Source organism: Aedes aegypti, chromosome 1 (genome assembly GCF_002204515.2).
Source record: "Aedes aegypti strain LVP_AGWG chromosome 1, AaegL5.0 Primary Assembly, whole genome shotgun sequence".
Lineage (NCBI taxonomy): Eukaryota > Metazoa > Arthropoda > Insecta > Diptera > Culicidae > Aedes > Aedes aegypti.
Window position 1 is genome coordinate 25,763,050 of NC_035107.1, and position 23,407 is coordinate 25,786,456.

A 23,407-nucleotide genomic window follows, 5' to 3' on the forward strand; every position below is an offset into this window, starting at 1 on the left:
ATGTCACCATTTGAAAATGACGATTTTCTCGAACAAAAATTTTCGTTTACAGTTTGTCAAGTTGTAGACATACTATCCATTTTTTCACTCAGTCCACTGTAAAGAAAACAGTTTTAAAATAGTTGAACTATAAAGTCGAAGCTGAAATAAATAACGTATGTGTAATGATTGTTTTACGGTGCTACATAGTATTTTCACCCTCTCCAGTATTGTTTTTATTCTTTCTTATTCTACTAATAAAATAAATGAAACAACATGGAAATGTAAATAATAGTTGCATTTTTATCAGTACTCATTATAGTAAAGCACAAGAGCTACGAATGACTTGAAGTTAATCAATTTCCAGAGAGGTTTCCGTTGATCGCGACTCCACCACGTCGGGGGAACTAAAGGTTAACACCACTTCAAGCAGCTCCGCGGATTCCGATGGCAAGAGTTGCTGAACGTTGACCGAGCCTTTTCTTTCTACCAAAGATTGCAGATCCTATAGAAATAAAAACAACAAAACAGTCAATATTTTCAAGAATATTCAACAAAATAGCAAACTCTTACCTGATTGTTCCGCAGTCACACGTGTTGATTTTGGCCTGGTCCTTCTATGGCGTAGGATTATGGAAAAAGTAGTCCGTTGAATGATTGCTGTGAGTAATCTGATTTTCGCTTGCTGGTGACCGAGTAGCGATGAATCTCACAGGGACGAATCATCGCGACAAGCATCAGATTTGATCCAAGCAGGCCCGAACAGTAATTAGGCATGGTTGTGAGCATGCTTGAATATCGCAGACTTCAATTTTACACTTGGTGCCAGGGCTGTTATTCTCGAGAAGCCGCAGACCATTGCCGGTGCACTTTATTTTAAAACCTTTCACTCGTTCTGTTCTATTTCACTTTTTTCGCACCGAAATTTTTTTTCGCTTTTCCTGTCGGAAGCAAAACAAACACGCTTAAAACATTCCACACTAATTGTTAAACTTTTAGTCACAAAAATTGATATAAAAGACCGAACAGAAAATGGGAAATTATATAATTTATTCATCATTTAATTTTGTTTGTACCTTCGGTTATACATTTTTGAATGTACCGCATAGTTGAGATATGTGAAAGTCAAGTGAAACAAAAAAATTCTGTTTTGTAAAACTTAATCAACGGTTCTTTGACTTTTTTTAACCGTGTGAAGCAAAGCGGTAAAATGTTTATTCCCTACACACACAAGTGCGTGGTACTGTTTGCCAAACTGTTCAAAATAAGTTACATACACTGAAGTGTACTTGTGGTAGTATGTTGCGCAAATTTAAATAAAAACCATTTGCCAGAATGTGTGGATACATTATTACCATATCTTAGAAACCTCCATCTCTATACAATTTACCTGTATCACGACACTCTAACATATTGTCAATGTATGGCATGGATTACTTAAACTGTTCTTTATAACCTAAAACTTGGGGTCCCGTATTGTTCAACATAAAATTCACTGTTTGTGATACATTAACCTTACCAATAATAAGTAATATACTGTTGCGAATGTATTGCAAAATGTACTTTTCTATGCGGGGCACTATTCACATATTAGCTGCGACGCACGGGGCCCGAGGAAACAATAATTATAAATAAATGTTAGTCTCGATTTCTACCGGATACATAATATGATGCAGTTGCATTGCCGTAAACCCACCATTAAAGTAGTTCAAAAGTGGAAATGGGCCCTTTTACAGTTGAACTAATGCAAGAACTATTTTATTCTATGAAAAATGAAAAGTGACAATTTAAAGAGCTATTTTCCCACCAATCGGTCGGAAATTTATACAACATTTTACTCGAATGGAGAAAACTTTTGATTTTTGACGATAGACTGTCGAAAATTGGGAAAATGTCGACCCCTTTCTTACGCAACCAAACTCGTTCATATTGTCTTCCACGATTCCTTTGGGTTGGCTAGTGCACTATAAAAGCAGCAGACCAATTTCTGCTTCTTCGCGCATTCTTCTTTTGACGTTAAGGCCAAGTAAAAATGGTGCAAAAGTCAAATCTGAAAAAAAGCAGTTTTCTTTTTTTATATAGACAAATCAAAGAAAATAAAAACACACAGCTCTTTTATTTGTCAAATAAAAGGGCTGTGTGTTTTTATTTTCATCAATTTGTTGTTTTAAAAGGGTAAAACTGCTTTTTCAGTTCTGACTTTTGTGTCATTTTCTCTTGCGCCTTAACTACGTCTTACGGCAATATACTGGGTGTCAATTTAAAATCTAAAATGTTGGGACCTATGTTAGAGTTTGAACTAAAGAAAGGCTGCAACTATGAAAATCGACTAAAATTCAAATGAAAAAATCACTTGGCGTAGTTAACGTCATGCGGTCGTGTCTTGTACACAACCCCCTCTGATTTTTCTATATTTTTTCTGGAATTTAGCAAAATCAAATAAGGAACAACGTTTAGATTGAATATTAATCAAGCTAAGAAAACGTACGTGACTTTATTTATTTTAACTTGAAGTATTTGTGATGTCGAGAATCTTAACTATTGGATTTTCCATAGCCACTCGTCCCACCTGTACCTCATGAAAATTCAGTTTATAAGATACAACGCAACAAGGCGGCCTAATAATGGACGCCAGAACATTTATTTTTCAAAATCATCTCTTATGACATATAATTGTGGACCCCCCCATCGAAGAAATTTCTAGGTTATGGTAGTTTTAGTGATTTGTCAAAAATCGGGGATCCTCGAAAACTGTTTCAATTATACTGCTTCGCGACTAAAAATGGGTGAACCACCGTGCGAAGTTTGATTTTTGACCAACTTCGCCGCGTCGCGAGTCGCTTCGCTATAGTGCGCATCTATGCCCTCCGCAGTGTGTATTATGCGCACTATTGAGAATCGAGTTGCGACGCGGCGAAGTTGGTAAAAAATTAAACTTCGCACGGTGGTTCACCCATTTTTAGTCGCGAAGCAGTATATAACTACTGACGGGTCCATCAATTTGTCCAATCCAATGTGGTTTTCTTTTTACTCATTTGATAGGCCCTTTCACATGACGTTCCAAATCTACTGATGCGGAAGCACTTTTCTTCTATCGAAATGGCAGTCCCGTGTTTGCACCGGTGCTCCTCCGATGTAAACAAATGCCATCGCGGATCTATCACATAGAAAGGCTTTATAGGAGCATTCGAACGAGCATAATTTTGATCAATTTGAAATGACAAATAGACCAATCCAATTGCCTGCGTAGTAGTGCAATGTTGACACAATTTTCTTTGTTTGCTGTGAGAACTGTCACAACATTGCTTTTGTTGGCTGTGAGAAAGCAAACATAAATAGATATGCTGTCGAGCATTCACTTCCTTGTTGGACTGACGTTGACCAAAAGCTCAAATTACGTCAAACAAACATCGATACATTATCATTCTGAGGAAATCGGCTTGTACATATGAGATTGATCGTGCGCTGGTATTCGTGGTAGTTTACTTGTAGACCTCTATGTAAAAAGTGCGATTTCAACGAGAATTACTCACCTCTGAATTTGGCGCACAAGAATATATCTTAATCCATGTCAGCAGCAAGTTCTTGTTTTAGATCAAAGGTGCTCAAGATTTACGATACACGAATTGTCGGTTGCCGTACATTTTTATTCCTGGCCCAAGGTAAAATGATGACTAGGGTAGGCTTAGTCGACGTTAATGCTAAGCAGAGGATTGTTTGGATTAGTAATTTTCATATTTTCATCCTTCACCGATTACCCCCTCTCAACTGGAGCAAATGTTTGTTTGACATGATAAAACATTTATTATATTTTAATGCACAGCAATTTCGTTCCGTCCTAAGCACAATCCTTGGCAAAAACCCGCATGCGAAGGCAAAATGCCATCCCGACCAGACTCACATAACCAGATTACAACACATTTCTATCAACAACAGCCAAAAATAGCAGAAATTGTTATAATTTGTTAGATAACTTGTTATATTTTTTGTAACATTTGTAACAACATGTTTTAAATGTTTGATATTGTATTCGATTGTTGCAAACAGCATTCACAGTTATGAACAGTAACATAATTTTGTAACATCCTTGAAACACATTCTGCAATAAATTTCTTATAAATATAATAGGATTTGACATATTCTTTTTTATTTTTTTTAGGTATTTTCACTACTAATGGTACATATTTTATAACAACTGGTGATACATATAAAAAAATTAAGAGAAACACATTCTGTTACAACATTGTATCTTCCGTTTGGTCGGGATCTAATGCTAGATTGGAGGCAGGTAGCTTGCGGAGAACGATTCTCTACCTCAGGTCATGCATTATTTTATCGAAGTTGTTTCGCAAACTTTGACATGCAAAACTACGTCTTCTGTCTTCTGGCCAAACTCCACCCCATAGGAATGTGGCATTATGAAAGGATGTCACCATGACTTGATTGCGAGTTTGTTTACCGCTAACCTAATTCCGAAACTGTTGGGATAGGCAGCAAGCAATCTCAACATAAATTGCTGCCAAAACGACTCACATGTCGTTTTGTTACAACGGCAATTGGATGGCACGTGGTTTGTCCGGAAAACTCGTTTCGTGCGGTAATTTTCAAGGTCACCCTAATCGTTGAACAACGATGGCAACCCGTTTGATAGGCAATCGAAACAGAAGTACACTGATAGAGAGAAAGGGGCGTGATCGATATCGAAACATTGCCTGCTGATAAAAGTTTTACGGCCAGAAATAGCTACCGGTTCGATGCGGTGCGCTTCCTTGACACGGATCCGAATTTATGCTTATAAATCAGAAACAGTGAGCTTCAAACTTGAATGCTTAAGGTGAAGATGACCCAAAGCCGCTTGTATATTTTTCAAGAGCATAAATCTAAAGAATCTGACGTCCGTTCAGACTGAAATTTTTTCAATTGGTCACTCGCTTGTTGTCCAATCGGTCAAACTTTCAGTACTTAGATCACTGTTTAGTTCTCTAGATCCATGCTTCTAAAAATTCTATGTGTGGCTTCGTTTCATCTTCACCTTAACGCGAGTACCGTAATCCGGGGTCAACTTGATCACTGGGGTGACGAATTTGTTCAGCTATACCAATAGCAAATAACAATTCCTTAAAAGATACTGAATGTCATAACGGTTTTCTGGTTTATCGATGTCTAATGATAATTTTAAACTATTTTTTTCAGTTAGGGTAGGTTTGCTTATAAATTTGTTACGTACACTGATAAAGATCAACTAAGTACTAATCTAGCTCAAATTAAGTTGACAAGATCTTAATTCCTAAGAATAGCGAAATAATAAGTTGTAAAATAGTGTTCGATTTGCCCCTGGTTTACGGTACTAAAATTGAATGATAATCGATTAAGACCTATCTTAAATCTATCAAAAGTGGAAATGATTATACAATATTGTAATCGTGATGAGTGTAAACACATGTGAGGTATGTGATGTCAAGTGGCGCTGGAAAACATACCCTGCATGCTTATCATTGCGAAAGGGTCGATGAAAGGATAAACAGTCTCGGAACACGCAACCATGACCATGCTTGTTGGGCGGTAGGATTTCAACTCGTTTTTCCACGAGGGGTGAAAATTCTGTTTATGATCAACATTTCGTAATACATACAACTGTAAGCAGTTGAAATTTTCAGCATGTATGACTATAATCCTACAAATATCAGATAACCATTTCCAATTGAATTAGCTTTCACCACTTACACTCCCCACCACCCATCTCACCAATCAATCTCCCACGATAGCATCTTCACACGGCAACGGTAAACTTAATTGACCCGACAGTCTTATGCCAGTTTCCGCTTTTCCAGTACCGAGAAGTGATGGACCGTTACTCGCCGTGGGGCCGAAAGGGGGGCGGCGCCCCCAACGACACGATCCGCATCCGGAACATCCAGCTGCAGGGCATCTACCCGGAAACGAAGAATGTAAGTCTGCCAATACTTTTGAGGTGAAACATGACGGAATCCAAACATGGCTGTCACAGCACTCAAGATTTCAAACGCAATAATCAAAAGATATAATGAACATATGAAGTCGATCTTCTTACTTTAAAATTTCTGCTAGTTTACTAACTAAAATATAAATTGGTACATTATTGAATTTGGATTCCAAGCTGTTTCACCTTGAGTCGCTTAGTGCATGGTTTGTGAACCCTTCCTGAAGTCTCGAGAGGGAACCCACCACACCATTTTGTGTCCCCCATTTTTTCAAGTGAATCGATCGATTTGCTAAAATCTAGCTTCCCACCGTTGTTCCTGTTCCCGTTTCGCACGCTGCCCCACGGCGACAGGACTTCCGGCAACCGGTGACGTCAACGATGGCAAGGCCGAGCAAGGGTGTGAGTGCCGGGGGAGGGGGAGCCCCGCTGAGGAACGCTTCCGGGCAGATTGTTACGGGGCTGACGGACGATCCGATCATCAGTTTCAACGACGCTAATCGGTACCACGTGGACAATGATTTGCGGTACAAGACGTCACCGGCGCAGAAGCAATCGTACAAGGCGGAACTGGACCGGATAGTGGCCGAGAAGGAAAACCGACTGAGGAAGAGCAGGAGTTCCGAGACGGATGCCAAGGTGAGGTTGAGTTGCGGGGAGATTTGGGGAGTGTAAGTTTAACGTTTATTTCGTTTTAGAATGGAGGGCCGTGGGGAAAACCAGGACCCGGAGGAAAGCCATGGAGGCCACCTAAAAATGTCGGTCACAATTTTATGAAGTCAATGGTAAGTACAGTGGGTTCTGGGTCATTTGGCCGTAAATGAATACAATCCAGCTTTTTACGCTCGACATAAAAACAATATGCTATAAAATATCTGACAGAAGCTGACAACCACCACTGAACTGAAACTTGGAAATATGTCCTCAGCAAGCCTTGACAAACAGTTAATTTTTCATTGTTTTTTTTTTAAGTTAATGGTTTTCATTGTTTTTTTTTTCTATCAGTTTATACCGCATGTTTGCTTCGTACAATTGCTTCATTTATGACAGGGTTGGTGGTCTAATGGCTACCGCTTCTGCTTTATAAGCAGAAGGTCATGGGTTGAATCCCAGGCCCGTCTCTTTCCTCGTACTTTGTAGTTGTGTTTTTCACTTGCTTCTATCTACCACTCTTAATATATCACAGTTGATGCACAGACAAACAGACGTAACACTTAGAACGAATTCAATTACAATCCATCGTCCAGTTTACACCATCATCATCTGGTGAGCATGTTGCACGAAACAGTGTTTCGTGCAACAAGACCTGCAGATAGCGGTAATGTGAAACGTCTAATACGAAGGAAAATGATGCGCGCGCCTCTTGTTGTGAGATTTGTAACAAAGTGAATTTGATATGATCGTTAAATGAGTGGTCGATGGAATTTTCGTCAGTGTTACGTCTGTTTTTCTGTGGTTGATGTATCTATCACAGTTCATAGCATTTGCTAGAACCCGAGACGGACAGAAATAAACCATTTCCTTACGCTTCCATTCGTTCATCATTATAGCATGCCTTCCTTTACGCCTGATACATAGGCAGTCTGCTAACCAAACCAGCAAGCCTATCTGCCATACAAATTACCCCACCCTTTCACCTTTCCCGCATGAACTGACGTTGACGCAGTGGTATATAGGTCAACCGTGGGAGCCAGTTGAATGCATCATCAATTCCTTCCTTTTCCTCTCATTGGTCTGCATTCTAACGTGGCAGGCACCATTGTTGCCTAAAAATAGAAGATCACCAGCACTTATACACTGAGGGTGCCTGTTAATCCCAAGCAGTCATCTCGTTGGTTCCTTGTGTAAGTGCAGCTGATCTGGCGATACTGGAGTAGCAAACACGGGCAGCCAATCAAGCTCAAGCTCAAGCTCATGTTCGCTTCGTCCAATTGCTTCATTTGGAATTTGTCCTCTATGGAAAGCATAGATAGCGCCACCGTAGACTTGTGTATTTGACAGAACAGCAATGCTGTCAAAATGTTAAATCTCATATACAGTAGCGCCTTTGTTTTGATGCTGTGAGCACTGACAAAAACTACCTTCAATGATCCATTGGCAGCGACATTTGCTGGATCATAATACTTTGGTAAGGGGATAACCAATCCATGTTTCCAGCTATCTGGAAGGGTTCCGCTAGACCATTCTCGATTCAGCATTGGGTACCCTACCTCATCCAATCCGACTGATTTCCCTTTAGCTTTATTAAGAGCATATTCTAGCTTCGCCTGAAACTCCATCCAAATTGCTTTGTAATAAAGCCAGCGAGGGCGACGGGAAATTTCGGGTTTTTGTAGGGTTTTGTCCAGGGGGTTTTCGAGGTAATTAACCTCACGATCTATCAATGGCAGAAACACTTTACAACACGTCAGGAACACACTCCGCGAAGAAACACTCCGTTCACATCAATCGCCACTCACTTTCTGACCTCCACCTCTCCGGCAACCGAACGCCGTTCACAATCCGGTCATCGTCGTTGTTGATTAACTGCACCAAGGTGCCTATAGAAACAAGGTTTTTATATTTATCTTCGGACTCTACAGTTTCGTTGTTCCTGCAATAGTGATCGATATGGGAAAGTGATCGCTACCCCGGGTGTCATCGTTAACTGACCAGAGTAAGCGGCTAAGAATTGATGCAGATACAATTGATAGGTCTATGGTGAACTCCACTCGACTTCGGATGGACGTAGATGCCCCATCGTTAAAAATCACGAGATTTTTTGCGAACGGCGAAATTTGTGATAGCAGTACCTCGTACGTTGGATTTTCTGCCTCACCATGTGTGATGATTACTGTTAAAATCTCCAAGGAGAACGACTGGCTCAGGAACTTGATCAACCAAGTCACAAATCTGAATTTCTTTGTTTGGTATGTGCCTGTTTGGTAGATATACAGTATTGGACAAAACATTTGCAACTTTTTTGATTTTCCATTCAAAATGACAAACTTTGGTAAGCTAGATCTCAGTTATTTATAGACCGATTAGAATTAAATTTTAACAGAAAATCAGATATAACTTGAATTTTAACATAGATTTTTGAATATTTTTTCCAATCACGAGTTTATAAGTTATAAAAGTTTACTTTAAGTGTAATTTTCGACGAAAAATTCAAAATTATTTATCTAAAAATCAGATAATCCTAAATAACCAAATATTCATATTGTTAAAATCTACAACTTTGCTGAAGATACCATGAAGTCATTCCTTCAATATGTTTAGTTATGTCATTTATAAAAAATCCTCAAAAAATTCACTTTAGTCAAATCGTTACTGCTCTTAGACTTGTGATTGGAAAAATCACTCAAAAATATATGTTAAAATTCAAGTTATATCTGATGTTCTGCCAAAATTTCATTCAAATCGGTCCATAAATAATTGAGATATAGCTTACCAAAGTTGGTCATTTTGTATGGAAAATCGAAAAAGTTGCAAATGTTTTGTCCAATACTGTATGAATATTACTGATACCAGATTGCCGGAAGCGGCCATGATATGCGAATTACTACAGCTATTCACGGAGAAAATGAAGTACTCAAAAGTGAGTTCATTCCACTCAATTCCGGGGGTTCGTGCGTTAACCTAATTTTGAGTTGATGGGGTATAAGTTGTTTTCATTTACAGCCATGCGAAAAAATACTTACTGGCTAAGTTGTTTTCACTCAATCGGCAGATCAAACTACTCAACTTCCAGTACTGTGCCACTTACTCAAATTTGAGGTAACGCACTAAGGTTCGGTTTTTGGGTTGTTTTGCTCTTCGCTCTCTGACAACAATAGAAGGAGCGAATGAAATGGGGAGAGAAAAATAACTCAAAAGTGAGTTAAAAAATACTCAAATATGGGTTTTCCGTTTTCTCCGTGTTAGGTCGGTGCTTAGCGTGGCCATTGTGAAAGACAGATCTGAGGCGACACCCAAGCATGGGAAACACTCACTCAGTTTTTGTGTTTCCCTCACTCGCTTCCACGCACAGTCGGCAGCGAGAAAGCCGAACGTTTCAATTTCCAAAGCCCATTCTGCTTCTTCGGCTTGCGCCAAGCGAAACAATAAACCTAGCGTAACATTTGAAAAGGGCCTAACTGCAAAATGTAAACAAACTTGATTATTCATTATTCGTATCATTTTTTACGTAAATTACTCCTACATACTCTTACGGGCATGCAAAATGCATTATTAATGGTAATTTTATTCAAATTTAAAAGGGCCTATCTGAAAATGATAAAACTAAGAGGGCCTAACTGGTCATAAAAGGGCCTAACTGAAAATTTCGATCAAAATCAGATTGGCCCTTCCGTGCATTTTTAATTTTTCTTCATATTTTTCAATATTTAGCCCTTGTATAGTGATCAGCATAACGTGAAAATTGAGAAATGCTCGATTGAAGATTCTGTAACATATTAATTGTTACTATTTTAAACTCATTGCTATCTAATAGTTTTAAACTTTTGTTCGACACTCATAGTCTATTACTGGGCCACGTAACGTTTTAAATCTAACATAACATAAAAACTAGTAAAAAATGTTGAATTCAAACATCACCGGCAGATAGGCCCTTTTACGAGTCTTCAAACCAGTTAGGCCCTTTCAATTAGGTCCTTTAATTGAACATGGTTTCAGTTAGGCCCCTCCAGTTAGGCCCTTTTATTTAACATAGTTCCAGTTAGGCCCTTTTGGAATTTGTTAATTTTATTGATTATTGAATAGATTTTCAAAGTTTTAGAACAAAATCAATCGATTATGTGAGAAAATCAACATTGAATATTGAAAATTCTTTATTGAAGATTCAGTACTATATTGATTATTCATATTTCAAACCCTTTCTCCTATTTACTAGTTTTATACATGTGTTCGACACTCATGATAGTCTACTAGGTGGCCCATAACGTTTTAAATCCTAAATAACAAAACAACTCGTGAAAATGGTTGAATTCCAACATCATCGGCAGATAGGCCCTTTTACGAGTCTGCAAACCAGTTAGGCCCTTTCAGTTAGGCCCTTTGATTGAACATGGTTTCAGTTAGGCCCCTCCAGTTAGGCCTTTTTATTGAACTTAGTTCCAGTTAGGCCCTTTTGTAATTTATTAATTTTATTGATTATTGAAGTGATTTTCAAAGTTTTAGATCAAAATCAATCGATTAGGTATGTGAGAAAATCAACATTGATTATTAAAAATTCTTTATTGAAGATTCAGTACTATATTGATTCCTATTTCAAGCCCATTCTCTTTTTTACTAGTTTTATCATAATCTTAATGCGAAGTTAGTTGAAAAACTGATTTTTTATCCTGAAAAAAAAATCAATTTCATTCAAAATTTTGAATAATTTTTATTTGTTAATTTTTATTTGTTGCCTCTAGTTGTGGATCGATTTCCAAAAGTCGCAATTTTCACAAAAACAAATTCGTTTGTTTTTGTAACAGCCCTGCAAGAATTCTTCTTATACTTCTTCTTGGCATTACGTCCTCACTGGGACAGAGCCTGCTTCTAAGCTTTGTGTTCAATGAGTACTTCCAAGTTATAAACTGAGAGCTTTCTTTGACAAGTTGCCATTTTCGCATTCATATATCGTGTGACAAGTACGAAGGTACTCTATATTTAGGAAAGTAAAGGAAATTTCCATTACGAAAAAAACCTGGACCGACCGGGAATGGAACTCAGATACCTTCAGAATGGCTTTGCTTTGTAGCCGCGGACTTAAACTGCTCGGCTAAGGAAGGCCCTCAAGTATAAAACAAGTAAAAAAGTGAATGGGTTTGAAATAGATATAATCAATAAGGTACTGAACCTTCAACCGAGAATATCCAACATTTAACTATTACATTGTTTTTCTCTCGCTTTATTTTATTTAAAAACTATGAAAATCACTTCAATAAGCAATAAAATCAACAAATTCCAAAAGGGCCTAACTGGAACTATGTTTAATAAAAGGGCCTAACTGGAGGGGCCTAACTGAAACCATGTCCAATCGGAGGGCCTAACTGGTTTGAAGATTCATTGAAGGGCCTAACTGCTGATGATATTTGAATGCAACCATTTTCACGAGTCGTTATGCTATTTGAGATTACTAACGTTCTGGGCCACGTAATAAACCATAATGAGTGTCTAACACAAGTATAAAACTAGTTAAAAAAGTTAATGGGTTTAAAAAATCAATAATCAATATGTTGCTGATTTTGTATAGAATAGTTTCCAATATTTAGCTTGTATGATATTGTGTTGTTTCCTCACATAATCATCAAATGTTGTCGAAGAATTATGCAAATCACTTCAATAATCAATAAAATTAGCAAATTCAAAAAGGGCCTAACTGGTTTGAAAATTCGTTAAGGGGCCTATCTGCGGATGATGTTTGAATTGAACTATTTTTACAAGTTGTTGTGCTAATTCAAATTCAAATCGTTGTGAGCCACGTAATAAACCATAATGAGTGTCTAACACAAGTATAAAACTAGTAAAAAAAGTTAATGGGTTTAAAAAATCAATAATCAATATGTTGCTGATTTTGTATAGAATAGTTTCCAATATTTAGCTTGTATGATATTGTGTTGTTTCCTCACATAATCATCAAATGTTGTCGAAGAATTATGCAAATCACTTCAATAATCAATAAAATTAGCAAATTCAAAAAGGGCCTAACTGGTTTGAAAATTCGTTAAGGGGCCTATCTGCGGATGATGTTTGAATTGAACTATTTTTACAAGTTGTTGTGCTATTTCAAATTCAAATCGTTGTGAGCCACGTAATAAACCATAATGAGTGTCTAACACAAGTATAAAACTAGTAAAAAAGTTAATGGGTTTAAAAAATCAATAATCAATATGTTGCTGATTTTGTATAGAATAGTTTCCAATATTTAGCTTGTATGATATTGTGTTGTTTCCTCACATAATCATCAAATGTTGTCGAAGAATTATGCAAATCACTTCAATAATCAATAAAATTAGCAAATTCAAAAAGGGCCTAACTGGTTTGAAAATTCGTTAAGGGGCCTATCTGCGGATGATGTTTGAATTGAACTATTTTTACAAGTTGTTGTGCTAATTCAAATTCAAATCGTTGTGAGCCACGTAATAAACCATAATGAGTGTCTAACACAAGTATAAAACTAGTAAAAAAAGTTAATGGGTTTAAAAAATCAATAATCAATATGTTGCTGATTTTGTATAGAATAGTTTCCAATATTTAGCTTGTATGATATTGTGTTGTTTCCTCACATAATCATCAAATGTTGTCGAAGAATTATGCAAATCACTTCAATAATCAATAAAATTAGCAAATTCAAAAAGGGCCTAACTGGTTTGAAAATTCGTTAAGGGGCCTATCTGCGGATGATGTTTGAATTGAACTATTTTTACAAGTTGTTGTGCTATTTCAAATTCAAATCGTTGTGAGCCACGTAATAAACCATAATGAGTGTCTAACACAAGTATAAAACTAGTAAAAAAAGTTAATGGGTTTAAAAAATCAATAATCAATATGTTGCTGATTTTGTATAGAATAGTTTCCAATATTTAGCTTGTATGATATTGTGTTGTTTCCTCACATAATCATCAAATGTTGTCGAAGAATTATGCAAATCACTTCAATAATCAATAAAATTAGCAAATTCAAAAAGGGCCTAACTGGTTTGAAAATTCGTTAAGGGGCCTATCTGCGGATGATGTTTGAATTGAACTATTTTTACAAGTTGTTGTGCTAATTCAAATTCAAATCGTTGTGAGCCACGTAATAAACCATAATGAGTGTCTAACACAAGTATAAAACTAGTAAAAAAAGTTAATGGGTTTAAAAAATCAATAATCAATATGTTGCTGATTTTGTATAGAATAGTTTCCAATATTTAGCTTGTATGATATTGTGTTGTTTCCTCACATAATCATCAAATGTTGTCGAAGAATTATGCAAATCACTTCAATAATCAATAAAATTAGCAAATTCAAGAAGGGCCTAACTGGTTTGAAAATTCGTTAAGGGGCCTATCTGCGGATGATGTTTGAATTGAACTATTTTTACAAGTTGTTGTGCTATTTCAAATTCAAATCGTTGTGAGCCACGTAATAAACCATAATGAGTGTCTAACACAAGTATAAAACTAGTAAAAAAAGTTAATGGGTTTAAAAAATCAATAATCAATATGTTGCTGATTTTGTATAGAATAGTTTCCAATATTTAGCTTGTATGATATTGTGTTGTTTCCTCACATAATCATCAAATGTTGTCGAAGAATTATGCAAATCACTTCAATAATCAATAAAATTAGCAAATTCAAAAAGGGCCTAACTGGTTTGAAAATTCGTTAAGGGGCCTATCTGCGGATGATGTTTGAATTGAACTATTTTTACAAGTTGTTGTGCTATTTCAAATTCAAATCGTTGTGAGCCACGTAATAGACCATTATAAGTGTCGAACACAAGGGGTTATCCGAAAATGACGTCCATCAATTGGGGCCTCCCCCAATGGGGGGATGTACGAAAATGTGACAGTGCATGGATTGGGTATTAGAAAAAGCGTGACAGAGGTGGTAGAAGGGTTCTAGAAATCCCGAAAAACGATGGACGTCATTTTTGGATCTTCCCCAAGTATGAAACTAGTAAAAATCGAATGGGTTTGAAATAGGAATAATCAATATGGTACTGAATCTTCAACCGAAAATTTCCAATATTTAGCTATTATATAGTGTTTATTCACATAATCGCTAAATTTTGTTCAAGATTTATGCAAACCAATTCAAAAATCAATAAAATTAGCAAATTATTAAAGGGCCTAACTGAAACCATGTTCAATCAAAGGGCCTAACTGAAAGGGCCTAACTGGTTTGAAGATTCATAATAGGGCCTATCTGCCGATGATGTTTGAATTCAACAATTTTTACGAGTTGTTGTGTTATTTGAGATTAGAAACATAATGGGCCACGCAACAGACTTTAATGGGTGTCGAACACAGGTATGAAACTAGTAAAAATGCGAATGGGTTTAAAATAGGAATTTTAAATATGGTACGGAATCTTCAATTGAGAATTTCTCAATGTTTACGTTTTGCAGATAGGCCCTTTTCAAATGTTACGCTAGAAACGGCAACTGATTCAGTCGCTACCAACCCGGGAGCATCATGACAGCTGCAGTACAACGTCAGTGTACCGAAAAATTTTGGTCCGTGGTACTGTCAAACTCAATGAAATCATGGAGTGTGCTCAAAATAGGGCGTAAACTAGAATTATGCTGATGGACATAAAAAAAGTTTTACAATTTTTGTTTGGCATTTGTAATATCATTATAAACGAGTGATCACCAAATAACGATTCTCTGAAAGGATTTGTACGGCCATTGGGAAGATTTTATATGACCCACAAGCAAGTTTTGGAAAGTGGTGTGATGTGGTCCGCATGCTGTAAAGTTGCTTATAATAACCGATCCTTTATTAACGAAATTATTTTTTGACCACTTGGCAATTCAAACCAAGATTTGTTTGAACATTTTTTTTCTCATACTCACCCCCAGGTATCTAAGTTTCAATCAGATAAGCTTATTGGATAAACTATCCAGCTTTATACGAGCGCTAATATCACCAAAAATTAGCCCACTTTTATAAAAACGGGATCCAGTGATCTGACGTTTGACATGGGTCGCTTGGTATGGACTAATACACCGGTGCACCAAATTTACACAGTCCGTTAATTTTGACACTTGACCGAAACACGTGGGAATCATTGAGCTCTTGCCGAACGGTGTCACGAACACATGTGCAAATTTGCTGGTGGAAAATACTGCTGTTTGATTTTGCTGGGAACAGCTGATCTTTGTTTATATTTTTCACCAGCAATTTTTAGGTAGTTCTGGTGACATGTAACATGTATGTACACGAGCGCAGAATCAACTATTGAGAAGCGTTACACGCTAAAGTGTCACCGCACCAACACGAATGTTCACCGGTTGAACAATGCGTGGATGAATGTGCAACGAAATCGTTTATTTTTCTGTATACATACATTTTTATACATTTTTCTGCATGCAGTAAAATTTTTCCTCTCGCTGGAAGTTGCAGCGTGACGTTCATAGGCTTATTTGATTGAAACTTAGACCTCTGATGGTGAGTAGAGCGTCTGTACCAGTGATAGAGGCAATAGTAACGGGTTGAGGAATAAAAATTCGCCAAAAAATAACGGATGATCGTTTTTATATCTGAATACGACATTCGAAAGCTATTCTATTCTATTTCACGTAAAAAATAATCTTAGAATAATAAAATCATTGAATCTTTCGAAAAATCATTTCCTCCATTACTGGAACATGTTTCAGTAATAGTGGTATTTGCTAACGCCTGTTCCTATAATAGTGGTTTACATTGATTTCCCATTGAGACTCACTATTATAGGAACACCCCACTATTACTGGTGCAAAGGAGCAAAAAAGCTAAGGTTTTTAATTGTTTTCTACTATTTCCTTACTGATATACAAGCTTTTTTTATACACATTCATATTATTTTAACGTGGGCCATGTAAGAAAAATACACACAAAAATTAAAATTGCCAATAGCACGCTTAAAACCGCACTACCACTATTATTGGTACACACACTATCACTGGATCAGCCACCCTATGAGAAAAAGCCGCATAGAAAAAAAAATCTGCGAATAAAAATAATATCACTTTTTGACCTGATTGAATCTTATTGAAACCCGTTAAAATAAAAAGACAAGGACACCGTCTTCAACCATTTAGCTGCACAAACTGTAACTTAACACTAGACAACGGACAAGCATGCTCCAGTGGCACAGCCGAGAAACATTCCTGACGAAAAGTTTCAATGGCTGAAGCGGGAATCGAACCCACATCCCATGACATGATGCGCTTAAATGCCTGACGACACTAACCGCACGGCCGTGAGGCCCACAATATTTCTTTTGAGAGCAGAAAAGCGATCCACAAATCAGTTGGGCTGTATTGTGAGTAATTTCTCATGAATTACTTTCCCGCAAAATAAAGCACTAACAGGTCATTTAATCTTTTCACCGAACGAATTGGTGCGCTTTTAAGTTCATTTGGTGCTTAAACTAAATTTATTTCCATTGGAAGACGAAAATATCAGATTCGCTATTTCATGCCATTCGTTGTTTTGCATCCGTCAACGACGAAACAAAAGTCCGATCTGCCATAGTGAAAAATCGTGCCGGCAGCGGTGGATGGCCCCATTGTTTACGTTGCAAGGTACGTGAAAATTGCGTTATCTGTCACTGCGCGGGGGGGTTGGTAGCGACCAACCCGGGAGCATCATGACAACTGCCATACAATGTCAGTGTACCGAAAAATTTTGGTCCTTGGTACTGTCAAACTCAATGAAATCATGGAGTGTGCCCGAAATAGGGCGCAAATTAAAATGATGCTTAACGGACATATTTTTTTAATTATTTTTGTTAGGCATTTGTAATATCATAATTCATCAGTAATCACCAAACTGAAAAAGTTTTGTGCGGTCCTCGGGAAGATTTTGTACGACCCACGAGCGGGTTTTGAATAGTGGTGTGATGTGGTTCGCACAAAGATATGCTGAAAGATGCTTATAGTAACCGATTCTTTGCTTTCGAAATTATGTTTTGACCGCTTGGTAATTCAAAAGATGTCAAATTTGTCTGCGTTTCTCCATGTTGGGGATTGTAAAATATTACGTAACGCAACAGGCAGAGGAAGGGGGTCTTCCATAGTGTTACGGGCCATGCAAAAACAAAATCCATAGATAATCTGTTACTTGGCGAAGGGAGGGAGCTTAAAATTGGTCATATTATATTTGAATAATTCCTTATGATGATTTATGTCACATTTTTTTTTATTCATGGAAGGATTTTTCTTTTGCAAAAGTGCAGTGAAGTGTTAAAGTTCAATTAGGTGTTTTTTTTAGTAATTTATCAGCTTGAAAATCAATTTTATGTAGTTCATATTCAGCCTTTTACTCGCAGCACACTTTTCTTTGTGGATTTGAACACTTATTTTCTCATACTCACCACCAAATGTCTAAGCTTCAATCAGATAAGATTATTCGATGAACTATCAAGCTTTTAACGAGCGCTATTATCACCATTAATTTGCTCACTTTTTTATAAGCTGCTGTTGAAGTGTCAAAATTTTTGGACCGAGTGAATTAAGTACAACGTTGATTGAACGGACTCAAGCCACACGTCAAACTGATGGATCCCTACCAGAAAGTAAATAACTTTTGAAGGCCATTACCGCTCTTGAAAAGCTGGATAGTTCATGCAATGAATTCATCCACGGTCTTCTTTTCTTGTCCACTTTTTTTTTCTTTTCCGCTCTGCCCGTATGTGCTTACATAAAATTACTTCCGCACCAATAGACTAATCCATTAGTGTACTAAAATCACTCGGTCTGAAAATTGTGACACTTGAGCAGGTCCAGAACACGAGCATACGGATGCGTGCCTCGCTCAAGTGTCACAATGGTCTTATCCACTGGTGTACTAAACTGACTCGGTCGAAGAATTTTGACACTGGAGCGGGTCCAGATCCCGTGGAGATCATACGGGAGCGTGCCCCGCTCAAGTGTCACAATTCTCAGACCGAGTGAATTTAGTACACCTGTGGATTAGACCATATCCAGTGAACGAATGTTTACCGGATGAACAATGCGTGGATGAATATGCAACGAAATCGTTATTTTTTTGTAAACATCGGCCCCTGTAAAGGTTTTCTTCTCGCTGGAAGTTGCAGTGTGACATCATCGTGAATTAGTTCATGCACACTTAAACGGAATCGCCGAGAATCCAATAGCTGATTTTTCGGTTATAATTTGACATTTTCGGTAACTCCATTAACGAGATCTCTGTAAACGTTCACCGAGATCTCGACAAAATTTGGATTGCCGAAGTCTTTGTAAAATAAGTACAGAGTCGGCATTGAAAATTACCGAATTCTCAGCTGTTGGATTCTCGGAAAAACATTTTACTGAGGTCGGTGAAATAATTTAAGTGTGTAGGCCTATTTTATTGAAACGTAGACCTCTGGTGATGAGTATGAGAAAAAAGTGTAAAAATCGCGCATTTTCACTTTTGGATTTAACTCGATCCCATTGAAACCCGTTCATATATATCCCTCCCCTTGGTTATGCGACCTTGCCGCGATGGGAGGGCATAATCCATTAGCCCATATGATGGAAACCAAAGGCGTAACCTGTAGTGGTGGTATCACATTTTGGCATTTTTTGCTTAAAGCCGCGTCATAATTCATATGGCATAGACGCAATAATATCTCGGATGTGATCCAACGGACATTCTGCGTCATTGATAGAATTGATGCCCATTTCAAATAATTAATCTATTCGAAGTGGACATTAATACTATTGGTGACGTTCAGTTTGCCTTTTGCTAACCAGAATGATCCGTAGCCACTCTTACTATTAGCTAGCTAGATATATCGTTATCATATACGACGTAGGGAATACTTAGGAAAATGACTAGTAGATTCACTGAGTAGAAATAAGTGGCGACAATCTTATTTTAATATGGTTTTTACATTGCCATAATAAGAAATACCTCTTTTGTAACAGCGGTATAAATAATCTAATTCCAGCTTCATTTTCGCAAAATTTACAAGTAGAAAGTAGGCGTTGTGAAGCATTGCATTTGCCACCGAAAAGTGAATCTTGTAGGAGACTGTAATAGAAGCCTAAGGTAACTTTACTCATCAATATTCACTATAAAAATAACTATGGAAAGTAAGACGCTGAGATCGATCATTAGGGTACACTTGCTAGTTTCGTTAAATTGTTGAACAGACAAGGAAAGCGACTTTTTTCTTTAAGGATATATGAACGTAATGACCAATAAATACTTTTAACAACAAAAAATGAAATTAACTAGAACTACTACTAAACAGCCTAATTTTGTTAAGACTTGACGACAAGACTCTAAGCTTACGTAAAAGACAGGAGTTATCAGAATAGCACTTGAATGACATATTATTCAAAACCATTTCGACTAGACAGTATTACTTCAGACACTACTATTTCAAACAAATTCTGATGGAGCTGCTGATTTTCACAATGCTTCCTTTTTTCAGAAGCAAGGGAATGTGGGTACTTTTCAAAAACTACCACGTCACAATACTAATAAAAAAAACAGTGTTCATGTGGGCGCCATTGCCTAGTCCGTCTGAGTATTGGTCCTGGTAGAGGGGAAACTTGGCAAAAGCCAGACCGAGGGTTCAGCCTTGACAAGTTAAGCTGTCAGGCAGCTCCAACTGAACACCATACAAAAAAAAAAAAAAAAAAAAAAAAAAAAAAAACTCGATCCCATTGAAACCCGTTCATATATATATTTTTTTTTTATAATACGGGCCACGCCTTCTTTTGAGGGCATCAAAGTTATCCACAAAATTAGTTTTGTGACTAATTATGTTGTACAATATCTAATCGCGCCCGATAACTTTACTCCGTTAATCGATAAAACATGTTCGCCAGAAATAAATGTACTAGTATCACTGTATGAAACAGCATTTCCAGCTAAACTAAGCACTAACAAGTCAATTAATCGTTTCACCGAACGATTTGATGCGCGTTTAATTCATTTGGTGTCAAAACTTGGTGCTTTCATTAAGTTTATTTTCATTGCATGAAGAAAAAATCGGATTCGCCCTTATTTCATTTCATTCCATTCGTTGTTCTGCACCCGTCAACAACGAAACAAATTTCCGATCTCCCATAGTGAAAAATCGTGCCGGCAGCGGTGGATGGCCCCATTGTTTACGCTGCAAGTAGGTACGTGAAAATTGCGTTATCTGTCACTTCGCGGGGGGGTTGGAATTCATGCAAATTTCACATCCGACATTTACGTCTAAACAGGTGTGAAATCCAACAACCTTGGTTTTTCTCAATTAAACAGGTCTTTTCCATTTTGCTTACAAAAGACTACGGAGTGCTACGGCCCTTCAAGTATTAGTCACGTAAAAGATGTAAACATTCCGCTCAGCTGCTTGTGACGACACGGTCAGACGTATCAGTACAAATGTTCTACGCAGTTTTGCATGACGTCACCTTCGAAAACTTCATGAACTTTTAGCTCGTGACTTCAAAACTGAAGTTATTACAAACCCCCATTTAATGCATGATACGCACATTCGAATACCCCACGTCGCACCACACCACCACTACCAGCGGACCATTCCACAACCAAGGCTCGCTGCCGACTCTTCCCAGAACAACAAGTAGTGAAGCCAATACGAAGCAACATTTCGGCATCAGGTGATCCATACCACGAAAATAACCAATCATCTCGCCTCAACAACCAAGAGACTTGAAAGAGCTAAGTTCAAAAAGGTTGCAACCCTTTTAGAAATAACAATATCAGTTTCCACGATTTCACTGAACACGATCATCATACTCAGTGTGCGTCAGTTTTTTTGAAAGAACATCACTTTCCACAACCACATGTCTTTATTCTTATAATGGAGCGCTTGCGACGGTTTCTTGTTTGATATTTTCCCACCACTGAGCAAAATCTAGACTGACAATCACATAGCTCTCCTGTCATACACCCCAATACTTTGTTGAAAACTCCATCTTTTCCAATTCATCGCATATCGTAGCCTCTAAAACCTCATTCCAAAACAATCCATTCCAGGAAGTCCAAAAATCCTCCAAGCTCCCTTCCGAAAATCACAACTTTGTCATCGGAATTCTTGCAAAGCACACATTCGAAATCGTACTGATTTCCACCAGAGATATGAGCAACATTCCTGTTCTCAAGTCTTATCACCAGAAGAATTCTATAAATTCTTGCTATACATACATGCTATGCTCCGCCAACGCCCGAGAATTACGCTAATTCTCTCAAACTTTGCCCCCTGGAGAATTCTATCAATTCTCGCAATATTCATGGGAAATCCTACTAATTTCCTCAAACGCCAAGAAAATCACACTGATTCTCGCAAAGTTTGACCCCACGGAGAATTCTTCTCAATTCTCGCATCTGTGAACTTTCAACAGAAGTTTTCCATGGCAAATTTGTTTCGCCTCTCGCATGTTTTATTGCAATTTTGCATTCAATCTCAAATGCCGCGTCACTTTGTGAATAAGATCACACAGAACATTCTTCCGCTGATTATATACTTACGATATTTACCCTTGTTTTTTTTTATCCTCGTCGCCAGCTGTAAGATTCTGCGTCCGTCTGCTTGCTCACCACATTCGTTATCCCCCGTTGTCATTCCAGCCGTCAGTCAGTTGCACCCACCAACAAAGTATAAGCATGTGACAGCTATGCATCACCAGATAAAGGTGCAATGAATTACAAGATAAGAATGTGTAGGTGTGCATGGTACTGTTCATTGACCGATCTTGATTATAGCCAAATGCAATATACTACAAGTTGGTTTTGCACTGACACAGCTGAAAAAGTATCAGCATACTTTATGCATGTTAAACGCGTACAGTAATACTTTTTTAAGTCAATATAAACTATCAAGACTGAGTTTTATCGCTTTGAAATGCAAGCTGAAAAGTCATCATTGTTGTCAAAACGAATGACGGGCTACTTAGCCTTAATTCTGATTTGAAGGTGAGCCGTTTAGAACAGAAAGCCGAAGGTAATGGAATCTGGAACATGTTGAAAGGTTGCACCGATGTTTTGTGGCAGTGTTACATGTCAGTTCATACACAGGTTCAAAATCTAGTTAAACATTTGCTAACTTATTTGTCATTCATTGGACGAATTCCAAGACGTAACCGTACATAGAAAGTCATATAATTAAACAATGCCTTGATTTATTTTTTGCAATTTCCCATCGTAATAGGCTGTTTTTCATCACACCAATCTGCCATGAAACGGCCTACTTTCCTGCACTGAAGTATGCAGTGCGGGAATAGTCATTACGTAACTGAAACCAGTGATGTAATGATTCATTTCACAACGCTTCCTCGTTACGCAACTGTTTTGAGTTGCGTAATGAATCATAACAACAATTTTTCAGAAATTTTAAAATAATGGTGAATGCTTTCTGATATAATTTCTCGAGTGGTCTTCTACGAAATTCTAAAAAAAATTTGTACGTAACTCGTTGCAGAACTCGATTTTTATAGCACTCATCGTAATTATCTTACTCGGCAAGCCTCGTAGGATAAATTTACGGCTCGTGCTGTAAAAATCATCATTCTGCAACTCGTTCCGTAAACTACTAGTGCCACATCAATAGGTGCGAACTGGGAGACTATAATGAATAAACATTTGAGCATGAGATCTTTATTGAATTTAACAAAGGTTCACATACAAGACGCGACGCGAGACAAGACATAACACTTATCGTTCTTACAATCGTCAAAAAAGTTAAAAAAATTTTACCTTTTGTCGACCGGTTTCGGGCGCGATGTAGCCCATCTACAGGACAATGTCCGACTGACTGCGATGATTTCGTACGTTGATCGTATACGT

At 37.6% G+C, this 23,407-nt stretch overlaps 1 protein-coding gene and 1 long non-coding RNA gene across 7 annotated transcripts in view; one reads left to right on the forward strand and one right to left on the reverse strand.

Annotated features, from left to right (window-relative positions):
• LOC5574207 overlaps positions 1 to 23,407 on the forward strand; it is a 40,951-nt gene that overhangs the window by 13,152 nt on the left and 4,392 nt on the right. For 2 of the 6 annotated variants that reach the window (XM_021839195.1, XM_021839199.1), the window contains 3 exons: positions 5,796 to 5,927; positions 6,242 to 6,577; positions 6,637 to 6,723. In XM_021839195.1, the coding sequence (XP_021694887.1) occupies positions 5,796 to 5,927; positions 6,242 to 6,577; positions 6,637 to 6,723 (555 nt within the window). Of the gene's footprint in view, positions 1 to 5,784; positions 5,928 to 6,241; positions 6,578 to 6,636; positions 6,724 to 23,407 lie in introns of all 6 variants that reach the window. The other 4 variants (XM_021839197.1, XM_021839201.1, XM_021839198.1 and 1 more) reach the window with 3 other exon arrangements.
• On the reverse strand, positions 263 to 907 carry LOC110674811. Its single transcript, XR_002499220.1, has 2 exons — positions 553 to 907; positions 263 to 484 (listed from the first exon to the last, which is right to left on the reverse strand). It is a non-coding gene; the product is annotated as an uncharacterized LOC110674811 (long non-coding RNA).